The sequence below is a fragment of the Mangifera indica genome, chromosome 3, assembly GCF_011075055.1.
Source record: "Mangifera indica cultivar Alphonso chromosome 3, CATAS_Mindica_2.1, whole genome shotgun sequence".
NCBI lineage: Eukaryota > Viridiplantae > Streptophyta > Magnoliopsida > Sapindales > Anacardiaceae > Mangifera > Mangifera indica.
The window spans coordinates 10,942,620-10,956,447 of NC_058139.1; the positions used below are offsets into that span (position 1 = coordinate 10,942,620).

General features: G+C 31.0%; 1 protein-coding gene across 2 annotated transcripts; it reads left to right on the top strand.

The window, feature by feature from the left end:
• The first annotated feature begins 1,825 nt into the window (after positions 1 to 1,825).
• On the top strand, positions 1,826 to 8,428 carry LOC123210614 (phosphatidylinositol glycan anchor biosynthesis class U protein-like). Of its 2 annotated transcripts, none has more exons than XM_044629080.1 (14): positions 1,826 to 2,127; positions 2,220 to 2,267; positions 2,343 to 2,403; positions 2,829 to 2,861; positions 3,679 to 3,803; positions 4,328 to 4,462; positions 5,022 to 5,098; positions 5,225 to 5,487; positions 6,455 to 6,511; positions 6,611 to 6,779; positions 7,217 to 7,274; positions 7,357 to 7,442; positions 7,528 to 7,584; positions 8,088 to 8,428. In XM_044629080.1, the coding sequence occupies exons 1-14, from the start codon at positions 1,938 to 1,940 to the stop codon at positions 8,166 to 8,168; spliced, it is 1,440 nt and encodes a 479-aa protein (XP_044485015.1). In that variant the 5' UTR covers positions 1,826 to 1,937; the 3' UTR covers positions 8,169 to 8,428. The 2 variants fall into 2 exon arrangements, with proteins under 2 accessions (XP_044485015.1, XP_044485016.1); XM_044629081.1 differs by having other exon boundaries at positions 3,699 to 3,803.
• The last annotated feature ends 5,400 nt before the right edge of the window (positions 8,429 to 13,828 follow it).

The following is a 13,828-nucleotide window of genomic DNA, read 5'->3' on the forward strand; positions in this document are numbered from 1 at the left end:
TTAGTTAAATGGTTATTTGACAATGGGTCAAGCTGGCTCCGATACGGTTCACCGGGTCTATGGCTCAAATTGGGTTTAAGGTCTGTAGTATTAGGTTTTTTCGATCTAACAGTAACAAATCAATCAATTAATTTTAATAAAAAATAGTTTTTACATTATAATGATTAATTAATTAATTTTTAATTTTTTTTAATAACTATGAAAACAATAATTGACCGGACAGGTTAGTTCCTTGTGTCTAGGCCCAAGGCTTGATCCAAAAGAGTCATAAGTCCGGCCATTTTCCCATGTTTCGAGCTACGCTGTAACTAATCCAACTTATTTAACACCCCAACTTATAATGAAAAATATGGAATGTATTATATTAACTCTATTAAGGATTCTTATTATTTTAAAGTAAATCATAAAAAATTAAATATAATAAAAATACTTATTTTATATAGGGATTATACAAAAAGAGTATATTATAGTTTTTCACCCACTAAATTTCTAAAGTACAAAATTTTTATCTAAAGTGATTATGGTCAAATTACACTTCTCTTCACTGATCAAATGATTTTATGAAACAATCTTTTTATGTATGCTCAAAATTTTGGGAGGAAAAATTGATACCTATACCCTTCAATTGTTAGTTTATTTTCTAATGAAATTAGATTTTAAGTAAAATTTTATAGCTTAGAATTTCAATAAGTGGGAATTTATGGTTTTATCAAACTTTCGGTGAGAAATACAATTCGCTCTATAAAAAAAATCTACAATTCCCAATTTTATACTCATATGACCATTAAATTCGGGTTGTCGAAAGTGTCTCTATATATAAAGTGAATTTTCACCTATTCGTAAAAAATTTACCTCAATTTATCTGACTCTAAAGGTTAAAAAATAATCACATATGATAAATCAATTGTTTGTTTACTGTTAATGTTCTTTGCCATCGTTCTTCTTTGAAGTCATTCTTCTTTTTCATCTTTTTAAATATATAAGGTGATTTTCACTTGCAAAATGGGAAAAAAGAAATGTTAGTTGTGATTATATCTTGACTCACTGTAGGGATTTTATGACAAATGCTTATGTTAATGCAAATGTTTATGGTTTTAAAGTTTATGATTGTAATTTGCCACTTGGCATGGTGGAAGTAAGTTTTTTATGCGCGGGTAACCATAAGAAATTTACTTAAAAAAAAGGTTATTATAATCTTATTTAGCAAATATGAAAATGAGAAAAAAATAGTATATGGAAAATATAAGTATAATATAATAAATAATGAAAAATATGTATTTAAAATTTGCATATAGAAAAAGTATGAAATATATATATACAGATTTAATACGACACATCATCAATAATATGTTTCTAAAAATATAAGAATATTATAATAATTTTAGTATTTTTTATAAATCTTTTATTGAAAATTAATATAATAATTCAAATATAAAATATTTAATTAATTATTAAACATAATACATAATAAAAATTCTTTGTATAAAAAAAAATATATCAGTTAATTAAAAAAAATAAACAAATCATGCTATACCATCTTAAGTTTAATTTAATATTTATACAATAAAATATTAAACAAATATCAGTTAGTGTATTATTATAATATATTATATGTATATATTTATACAATAAAATTTAAATATGCAGAGTATTATTCTTATTTACGGTGACAAATCATGCTATACCTTTTTAAGTAAGAGATTTAATACTCGTAAATATAATATAAAAGTGAAAAAAATTGTGAGGTAAAATTATATTTTATTGCTGTGGTTGTCTATCTATTAATAAGATTAAGCGTGATTAATTATTATAAGCTCCTAAAAAGGTTATTTTTCCAAAACAGCGTCGTTTCACTGGAAATCAGGACATCCTTGGAGTCACAACACTCCCGAAAGCCTTTTCACATTCGGTACTTCATTCTCCGACATCGATCGTCGATGTCAAAACATTCGCCAAAAATGGAGACGAAGTTAGAAGGGAAGCGCAACAAGATCTACAGAATGCCTTCGTTTTTATTTTGGGTCGTAGCTTCGGTGATTTTCAGGCTAATTTTAATTTACTTCCCAAAAAATCTCAACTTATCTTCTCGTCCCGAAGTCTCCACTCCTCTCACCAGCATACGTCGTTGTACTGTCTTTTCCTGTCCCTCTTAATACTTGCTGAACTTAATCAGTTAATGAGTGAATTTTTTACTTCCTTTTTGTTTTTATTTTTTCCAGTGGCGGAGGGATACTGGCTAAAGCAATCATCAATGTCTCCATACGCAGGTTGGCTACTTACTTCTTTGTTTTGTTCTTTTTGGTCTACGAGATGTTTCTAAAATTTGGTTTTCTAATTTGCAGGTTCAATGTATCATGGTTCTCCTCTGTTACTTTCTCTGCTCGGGCCGCTCACTGTTAAGAGGTGCTAATTGATCTTAATTAATGTTATTATAATTACATCAAATAAACGGTGAATTATTTTCTTGGTCAAAGTGCGCCTTTGTATGTGCGTTTGTTACTGATTTAGAAACGCTTTCAAATAAACAAAAATAGTTATGTTTTGTTAGTATTTGCTGAAGCGTTTAAAGGTGTATTCTAGGTTTCTTATTGAAATGTGTTTAAATGCAAACGTGCTTTAGAGAGATGCACTTGACAGATGCTTTTAGTGAGGCGCTTTTGGTGTTCTTGCAATATATGCTTTTGCTCGAAGTGCTTCACACAAAAGCACTCTACATGCATACTTTCATTTGGTTAGGTCTCATGGATCGGGGATGGCATTCAACCCTTGTGATGATTCTTTATTGGTTTTTGTTGGTTGTTTGATATTTGTATTAATTTTTGGTGTAGGATTGAAGGGCAACCCGATCATCTTCTGTGCAGGTACTAAATTAGTTCTTAATTATTCAAATGTTATGTTTATGGCCCTGATTGGTATCATCGGATTAGAGTTGAATTGAATTGGAAATGCCAATGTGTAATATTTGGAAGAAGATTCTATTCATATTGGCCAATCCAAATTCTATATCCAGTTCCAATTTGGCAAATGGAATTTAACTTTACCTGCAAGTCTATCTATGGCTGAGTTGTTAAATGCAAAATTCCCATATATTTCTGTGAGAAGCTTTCTCAGTTCAAGTAGCTGAGCTATTCTACCGTCTGCATAGTGTGACTTTGGCTCTTCTACAATTTGATTAAAGAGACACAAATAAGAAAAAAAAAAAAAAAAAAAATAGCACATGCATATATACAGGAACGTTTTCAGATAATATAAATTAGAAATGAAGGAAAAAGCTCTTTAAAGTAGCAAACAGAAGTTTGGACAAAATTGTAAAAGTAAGCTAATGCTTCTGGTTTTTCTTTTTTCTGTATTTATTGTGTTTTTAATAATGATAAATTAATATTATCATAAAAAGGTTTAAATCCTGAACCCTTTTATCATGTGAGTGATGATTCTATGTCTTGGATGAGATAGATAACACTTTTCTGTTAGTTTGTTTTTGTCAAATATCTTTGATGATGTTTAATGATGTCAAATATGTGCTGTTTACTGCTCATTCTGATAAGCTGGGATTTCCATTAAATTCTTTTTTCCTTCCTGTACTTATGTAATTGATTTAATGTTTCGGTTTTTTGTATTCCTTCTAAAATCTTTTCTCCATTTAGTAATGTTGTTGATCTCAACACATTTTGGATACAGTTTACTTTTTGTGCTGGCAGATGTCATGAGTGCAATACTGCTTCGTGCTACCGGTCAGAATCTTCAGGCAGCATATGCTCAAAGATTGAAATCCTTAGAACTCCATGCATTGTCAAAAAATTCAGGTGACTTTATTTGTTCCAGAGTAATATTAATATTCTTCACTCAAGTTCTGCTGTGCAGAGGATATTATAGGAAATTTTTTAATACCCTGGATAAAAAGATTAGAAAATTCAAAACTTGTGAATGAGAGATGGCTTTAAGTTCTGTGATTGTCAAACTTTAGTGTGTTGTTTGGTAAGATCATCACTGTCTTTTTAGAGAAATAGTTTGGTTATTGTACCTTTTTGTTTTATGGAACTCTGCTTATTGCCACCTAGTCTTTCTTCCTTTTTATGAATATTTTATTAAATTGCTGAGATTTTCGGATGAAAAGAAATGACAACGTATAGAATCTTGACAAACTTAAAGTGGATTTCTTGAGTGAATTAAGTACGATTTCTAGGTAATTTTATTGACAAATTTACAGAGATCATGATGGTAAATTTGCTTCAAGATGCTTAGTTCTTTATGTGCATATGCAAATTTTTATATATTTCCTTTTAATCCTTCCTTCCCTTTTCCTCATAAGTATCCATGTTACCTGCAGAGATTCTCTCTTCTGGAGATATTGCTGCTCTTGTGTACTTGTGGAATCCTTTCACAATTGTAGCCTGTGTAGGTTTGTCCACATCACCAGTTGAAAATCTGGTCGTCTTATCATCTCTTTATGGAGCATGTAAAAGTAAGAAATTTTGAATCTTTGCCTGGTACTTGGGTCATTGTTTTTGTGCCGTATCATTTTGCCCGTTTTTCCTTAAGTTTTTTGGCTGAATGCTTGTGAAATTTAAAAATTGTCCATAAGGTTTACATTTTAAGAGGTTTACTAAGACATTGGTATTCCCTTCTAATTTTTCCACCTTTCTTTTCCTATATGCGTTTTTATTTTTTGGGTTGTAAAGATATGAATACCTTTAAAATATATTAAAGAGCATCTGTGTCATGCACACTTTTGATGGTTCAGTTCCTTTTTTCGTTTTTTGTATATATTTGGAGCAATAAATGATTAGAGGCTCATAAGTTTTTGTTAATATATGCCTAGTTTGACAAAGAAGTGCACCTATGTCACTTCTGTACCAATCATGAAAATTATTTTCAGGTTACCGTTTCATGAATCATGACACAAAAAGTTTGCTTCACTGTAAGATCATTTGAAATTTTAATTGATTAAGGTATAGTTGGTTAAACTGGTTTACAATGCTTCTGTTATTGTAATTTATTAAACACCATTTGTTGAATTGTAGGAATGCCTGCCTTGGCTGCTTTTGGGTGGGTTGTGGCTACTCATTTATCTCTTTATCCTGCAATATTAATTATTCCGGTATGTCTTTTGTCTTTATGAAGTAGATAAAGTCTTGTAAGGAACACACAAAGAACTTTTCTGAAATTCCTGAGTGCTTTTGTAAATAACTCTGCCTATAGTAACTGTTGTTAATTTTTTCCCCAGTTGATTTTTTTACTAGGATATGGTCCAGATGCTCCTCCCAGGAAATTGTTCATTCATAGTAGATGCAGCAAATGTGGAGATAATCCCTTAAGTAATACATCTTGTCAACAAGAGGAACTGAATCAGTCAAAGTTACCAGTGACCTTCTCCTGGAAACCAGTCATTCAATTTTTGTTGTGGATTTCCTTCTGGTCTGTCTATGTGCTTATTCTATGTGGCATATCAGTTAAACAGAATGGTGGTCTGTCAGAGATGTTTAAAAGGTATTCTTTATGTGCTCTATTCTGTGCTTTTTATCTGTATATTAAATTGATAACCTATTTTATAGGACTAATCTACTCAATTCGTACCCTTCTTCATGTGAAACAATTGTCTTGTTTATTAGGCATGATTCTTCTAAATTAACCTTTATGGAATAGGAGGTTGATTAGATAGTGACCAGTATTATTTTGAGTTACTAAAAAAGTTTGAAACTGCCTAATAAAAAATCTGTTCGGAGTTCTTCCTGAAGTCCATATAATCCATGTGGATATGTTGGTTTAATGTTTGAATACATTTAGTTGTGTATTGAAATCTGCTGCATTCAGTTCTTGAGTTCAAGACCCCTATATTTAGAAGCCTAAATGCTGCAAATTTTATTATCATGGCTGTCTACTTCTACACGAAGAACCTGAAAAGGGAGCCACAAAGAATCTAAGTTGTGTATGTAGCTTTTCCATTTCTTATTATCTTGGTGGTGTCTTTCTTGTATATGTCCTGTTTATTTGGTTTAGGGTTTTATTACTAGTAAAAGAACAAAACAGGAAATCTGAGACTGTAACAGAGCTCTAACCTTTATGTATTCTGAAAACTTTCTACAGTAAGCTCCATAGGTTAGGTGATCCTCTTTGCTATACACTCTAAAACTAACTTTGTTCATGAGCATGATCTGTCAAGATGTGAAAAATCATTCTTGTTATGGAATGCTAGCTTCATGTGAACCAGCTAGATTGAAGTTCCACCTTTTGGCTTTCACTGATTGCACTGGTCAAGTATATTAGTATCATGGTTAATCAGATAGAGCGGTTTCTGATTTCAGCATTGTTATTAATATTGATGTCATATTAATTAATCTTTATAATCATGATATTATGATATACAATGCTTTGGTATATCACGTAAGAGAGCTCTTTATTTTTTCTTTCATTGCCATATGAAAGCTTTGACTCTACGTGTGGCTTGTTTCTGTAGTACATATGGATTCATCCTCACTGTGGAAGATTTGTCTCCAAACATGGGTGTTTTGTGGTGAGGCTAATTGATTTTTGTTTTCTGTAGAACTTAGAAATTATATCCTATATTTGAGTTGTTTCATTATGTCTTGTGCACCTGATTTTTCTTTTGCAGGTACTTCTTTGCTGAAGTTTTTGAATTTTTCAGAAATTTCTTTTTGATAGTGTTCCATGTGAATATTCTATTCATGGTATTGCCATTGGCCATAAGTCTGAACCACCGGCCTTGCTTTTTGGCTTTTGTGTATATTGCTATCTCATCGATGCTCAAATCTTATCCTTCAGTAAGTGTACCCCAGTTTGGGTTGGTTTTGCTAATTGGTCCCAATATATTGCACTTATGATTTTATTTAACAAACTCTTACGTGAACTTAATTGGTGCCAATATATGGGAGTAAAAATGTCTTTAGTTGCTTCTATGGAAGTTTTGGCAAAGGTTTTATCTTTTGTTCCTTACTCAGGAACAATTTAAGTCTTTAGTAAAAACATTATCCTTTTTTCCATCTGTGCAAACATCTCTTTTGTACTCCTTTTCACAAATATTAAGTTTCAGAATTCACCTTTAGATTTTTTTATCACCGAAAGTTTCTACCTGAAGACAATCATCCTAGTTCCTCTAATAACAGATAATTCATGGGATTTGTTTATATTGTTGGTTCTGTTCTGAATATATCTGATGTTGTTTTCTCATTTGTTCGTCCGGTGTTTTGGTTTTGATTAGGTTGGCGATTCAGCTTTATATTTGGCTTTGCTAGGTTGGTTTGTTTTTGAATTAGCAGGCAAGTGAACATGACTCTTTCTAACTTGTCAATTTGATTTGGTATGGCATCTTAAAACACGGTATCTTCCTTGTCCTTATAGATATGCAATTCTCCTTCTTACTCTTTTGCGGATATGTTGGAGTTTCCCTCCTCAGCCCTGTGATGCACAATCTATGGATATGGAGGGTATGCCTTTTCCTTGAGATTTCACTTTATTGGATTATGACTAAATAAGCTAAGGCATAAATTTAGATCTTAATTAAATTTTCAGGGTACTGGCAATGCAAACTTCTATTATGCAACTGCTATGGCTTTTGCTTGCTTTCAGGTTTGTTATGTCTGCCTAACAGCTGCTTACTGCTTGTTGTGTCAAATAGTTCAATAGGAAGGTCTATATGAGGATTATGTAGCTTCTTCTTACGCATTGCTAATTTTATGACAGAAATTGCTAATTTAGTATCACCAGGATGGTATTGACATTTAGGATCCTAACAGTTATCGATTTGCTGATTTTAGCAATTCAAATATGCATGGTTTTCTCTCTATTTTGGTTGGCTTCTAACTCCATTGCAAGTGAATTCCTGATTTATAATCAAACTATTAGAAGGAAAAGAAAAACTACTTCTTAGTAAGTTACTCTAGAATTTTGAACCAAATTAACAAATCCTTTAAGCTTTGAATACAATGAAATCTGAATAGGATCTATATTAAAGTATTTTAGTCGGTTGATGTATTATAAAGATTATTACGAGTTGATGTATTATAAAGAACATTACAATTTTGTTTTTCATTTTTCTCTGTCGTAATGCATACTCTGCCCCCCATATTCAGATTGTTCTGGTGGTTGAGGGTGTAAGTGCGATACGCAGGCATGACCGGACATTGAGAAAGTTATCTGTCACAAAATCTTGAGCTGTTGAATTTGTTTATTTCTTGCCACTGCATCTGGGATAGTTCTTACCACTTGTCAGAGACTCGACAACATTAAGCCACTGGGAATTACTGTTTTAACCTCGTTTGCACATTTATGTGAAGGCTGAATGGTCTCAAACAGAAAGGTTAATGAACTCGTTCCTTCTTGAAAACCCTGTAAGTTTTTTTAATTGAACTCTTGATATAATTGATTATGGTAATCAGTTACCAGTAGTGCTTTACAGTTTTGATTTGCTGTACCCCTTGTGCAAGACTTACCAACTTTGTTCCATTTCCTCGTATTTCTTTTTGTCATAATTGAAATTCTTAATGTCTTCGCTGAATGGGACGACCCCACCACACATCCGAGCTGGTACAGGTTCATGGGGAGTTGAAGAATCTGTGAAATTGATTATCATATTTCATACATTGACTACTTGGTTTGGTTATTGCCAAATCATAAGACTGAAATGCATCATATTTTCTAATAAAGTGTCTGTGTTTGTTTGGTTCACATCAAATAGAAGCATTTGACTAGGGTTTCTTCTAAGAATATGCAATTTTTTTAGGTGGTATGGAGCTGGAGGGTTTTTATATTAATTGTATACTTCATCATTGCTGACGTCCAAATGCTTCCTACCTTTTCATACAATTTGAATATTAATGACAAAGTGTCGTCATGTGATTTTTAAATCAAATATAAAATAATATCAAATTACATGGTAGATATATGATCATGCTACTTAAATTAATATTTATTATAAATACATATTATATTTCTGTATTTCTCTTGGTACGTTTTCGTTTTGTGGAGTCAACTATCTGTTAATTATTAGGTTTTCCAATGGGCAAGCCCAATTTCCGGTAACAAGAGGGGCCCAAACCCATTAAATAATACAAATTTTCAAGCATTTGCTTTATAACTAATAACATTTTGTAGCCCTGATCAGGGAACATTTTGGTAGGTTCAATTGTATTTAATAAGAATAATTTTTATTTAATAAAATACAATTGCAACACATATTTTTAATAGTCTGGATTTCAATTTTCCCATTTAAAGTTGGTGGAAATATTTGGGTTTTATTATAGGAGGAATTTGTTCCATTTTAAATAAATCCTAATGTTAACCCTATTTATTATAGGAGGAATTTGTTCCAGCCAAGAAGACAGCCCGTCAGATTCTAACTATTAAGGGTTAGGGTCAAGAGAAAGGCGGCTCTAGACCATGGTTTTTTCGATCTGATCGGTTGGATTGTCATTTGTCAAAGAATACTGTTTTGGTTTACTGAAAAACTATTTTAAGGGTTAGATCGGATTGAATCGGGTGATTCAAACAATTGAGATATAACCCAATTAATAAGGAAAAAAAAAATATTCTTAAGATTTAAACCTAAGACTTTATTTATTAATATTGAGTTTGAATATCATTAAATTTATTTTTAAGTTACAATAATTAAGATTATATTTTTAACAATTAATTATATAAAATTGTTTTTAAATATTTTATTAAACACTTAATTAGTTTGACTATTGATTGGATTGAACCATTTTCTTCGGGAGATTAAATCCGATCTAATTTCGAAAATATTGCTCTTAACCTAAATAGAAGTCAGGGGCCTTGAGTTGAAGGGAAACCAGACCGTAATTTAAGACAGATGAACTGAATCCAAAAAAAATTGTTTCACAAGGAACCATTTAATTTCAATTATTAATAGCTGAAGCTACCACAGTCATGTTACCAACAATGTCATGGATGACCACATTATTAGCTTGCTTTCTTCTTAAGTTTTTTTCATTTAATTTTATTTTATAATACTCAACACACACAAGCACTTAGAATTAGGTTTTCTAAGTCTTTAGGGGAAAAAAAAAAAAAAGAAAAAAAGCAAAAATGTAGCAGTATGTAACAAACAGTAGGTGTAGGCCACCATGAAAAAATTAAAATAAGAAAACCCATATTAATGTCTCTGCATACTACTTTTTTCAATGTTGATGGCCTCAACATTGAACTTCTTAAACTTATTTAAATGCAAATTACTAATCAATACTCAACACATACATTACTAAAAATAGAAACTCTAATTATATATTTTTATATTTTCATAACTGTATTTTTTTTAAGATAAAAATATATTTAAAAAAAAAAGAAGAATTGAAAAAAAAAAACAGTGTTTTGTGCAATAAGTTATCTGGGTAAGGTGGGTAAGTGATGTTAGTAGAGGTGGAAGTGAACCAATAGGCTTGCAAGCACCTCGTGACTAGGCAAATCTCGAGTTAAGTTGGAATTCGAATTGTTTAAGTGTGGCTTGTCTTGAGTCAAGTTCAAGTTTGAATTCCTTGAGTTTGACTCTTAAATTTAACTCAATTTCAGAGTTTGATATTAGTTGATTTAGTAAGCTTGCAAGTTTATGGCTCAATTCAATTAAAATATCAGTATATCTTTAATAGTTTCAAATATTACATTTATACCTTTTAAATCTTGTTTTTTGGTTTTAAATATAAAAAATAATTAATAAATATATAAGTTATAGGGTTTAAAGTAATATGTTACAAATTATAAGATTTAAATGTGATTTTTTAACTAAGCTCAAGCAATCGATTCTGTCTCAAACTCAGTCTCGAGCTAAGATATTACTAACTTGACAAATTCAAGCTCGAGCTAACTCTTATAATAATATATCTAAATTAGAGTCAAATACTACTCGACTCAATTTAATTATGCTCCTAATGATTAATAAATTAAAAATAAGGAAGAATTACATTTATCTATATAAGATTTTTTGTGTTTATCAAATCGAACTCAAACCCAACACATTAAGTTTGGCTTAGCTTAGCTTAGCTTAGCTTAACTTAATTACACCCAAAATGGTCATGAATTTATATTTCCCATTGGCGATCTTTGAAACAAAAAACAATTTATGTTCCATTGTCAAAATTTATATTATTATTTATACCCTTAAAATGTAAATAATTATATTTCATTCACTAATTTGGGATTTAATCACCTAAACCCTTATCTTCCATAAATAAAATCAAAACTTGAACACCAACGTTATCGCAAATGGTCAGACTATTGCATAGTGGCATGAATCACACTAACCTAAGTATGATTCATGCCAAATCACACTATTGATGTATAATTCAATAAATTTACACAATTTTAAAGGTAATATAGATGAATCTCACTGTTCTAAGTATGATTCTTATCAAATCACATCATCTCGAGTATGATTTGGGTGGATTCACATAGCTAGTTCAGTGCAACAAATACTGTCAGTGACTATTTTTTAATTTTAATTATTATAATTATCAACCCTAAAATTAATATAACCTAAAGAAGAAAACACATGTAATAAAGTTTTGGGGGGAGAATATGTATTATATTATAATTAATATTCCCACCTAAGGTTTGGTTTATTCTTAAATTTTTGTCCGTTAAATTTTAAAAACTTAAATACTCATAATTTTGTTAAAATTTTTTATAAAAATTTAGGATAAAACTATTATTTAACAAAAAAAAATTAAAAACTAAAATTTTATTTATTTTTTATTAATTTAAAAACCAAACAATCCTCTTTAATGATTTTGAAAAGTTATTGATAAGAGAAAATATTTTATTTATTTATTTATTTATTTTTGGAAACGCTGTGGTGGAAATATGTCAAGGAAGCCAAGCTTGGGTGGGAGGAACTCTCTTAAAAATAAAGTATATTTTTAGATCCAATAATAAAATCTGAACCTGTTGTATAAGAACGTGTCCTCAGATAGACCACCCATGTAACCTTTTTTTTCTCTTCATTAATTAAGCCATTAAAGTACATAATTAGGAATAAAACATCACAATTATCGAGTGTAAACATGTTCATAATAGTTCTTCTTAGGCAGGGATTAATTAAGCCATTAACACATGGTTAATTTACATTCCTTGCTTCCATTTCTGCTGAAAATAAGGTCTCTATCTTTTTTCTTTTTCTAATAACTAGAGACTCAACTTATAACAGATAAATTAAAATTTTATAAAAATGATAAAGATTTAAATTTAAATTTTTATTTTAAAAATTTTAATAACCAACTCATTTTATTAAGTTTTGGGGTCATGCGTCAGCTACTTTTCCATCCACCAATCACTTTGACTCTGAATGGTAGAAAGAAAAGCACATGCGTTGATCATCATGCACTTGACTCATACAGCTTGGATAATAATATTTTCAAAGGGGTAAAAATAAAAATTACAATTGACTGACACTATTTTTGTCAAATTACCATTAAACAATTCTATCCCCATAAGCACGCCGCAGACACAAGCAGCACCTTTCTGCTCAATTCTCTCTTCCCTATACCTTTTTAATTTCACTACTTGACACGTCACTTTGTATTGCATGCTTTGACAGAACACGTGTCAGGCGCATTTAGGGGATTAACAAATGATTAAATACAATTAATTTTCTAATCACACAACAGAACAATAAACTAAACTTGATGAAATTCCAATGCAAGAGATACTTAGCTGTCATTGTTGTGTGAATCTTTCCAAGTCCATTCCAAGCAGTTAAGCAATCTGTGTCATCCTCTTAAAGAAACCGTTCAACCATTTCAACGCTTTTCTGCATAAAAAGGCCACTTTTGCTGTTAAAAGGAAGCTGTATTTGTGAAAGAAATGTATAATCTATTGGCTTAATGCAAATAATAGAGACATGAAATTTACAGTGACCTACCTACATTGTAACAGTTGTTGCAGGGGAAGGAGGGGTCTGATCCGTGGCTCAATGGGCCGATGGGGCGGTGCTCTATGTATTCAATGAGTTTACCTGAAGAACAAGATTTAGCTTTAGCTTACCTAGTCTTGAAAATTTTCACCCAACATGCACAAATAGTAGTTGCATGCAAATCTAGAGAACTCCATTGAAGATCACTGATGATGTATGCACTTGGATATGAAAGTTTGACATAAAAAAAGATTTAGAATAAGAGATAATGATTACAGCTAAAGAAGATCTAGGCAGAGATCCATATCTAAAAAAGAAAAATGCATAATATGATATCAACACATCACATAGATACTATAAGTATTTAACATAGATATTCAGAAGATTTCAAGTAGTTGGTAAAAACCCATTAGATTTCAGTATTTAATGATGTAATATAGATTGGTTTTTAGATACTTAATTTGGTTTGACAGATGCTTTGAACCTCTATCCACTCAAATCTAGGGAAACCCCCTTGTGTTCCTGCAAAATCTCCTTAAAAAAGGCCTGAATTCTGCCTCGTGCTTCTTCAGTTTCATGTAATATGTTCTCTTACCCCTGCATCTACAAGAGAGAGAAGAGACAGATGGGAACCATCCTGTAAGTTTCATAGCTGGTCAAGGTAGCTACCCAGCTTTTGTGTTAGCATAAAAAAATGGAGAAAGTTATAAATGGGCGCCGTTGACACATAATTAGTTTAATATATGAGACGGTCACTAGACAGAACTATTCCATACTTCAACTATTCTATTCTATTCTATCTTCAACTACTTGTACAACTTTTTGTTTTATGTAAACCAACTGCACAGAAACAAAGAACCAAAATAATTAATTAAGTAGCTACTGGTTGTATAACTTGCCTGCCTATTTAAGAAGGCCTCCCCTCGCATTGTTGATGAGATACATGCCAGCAAT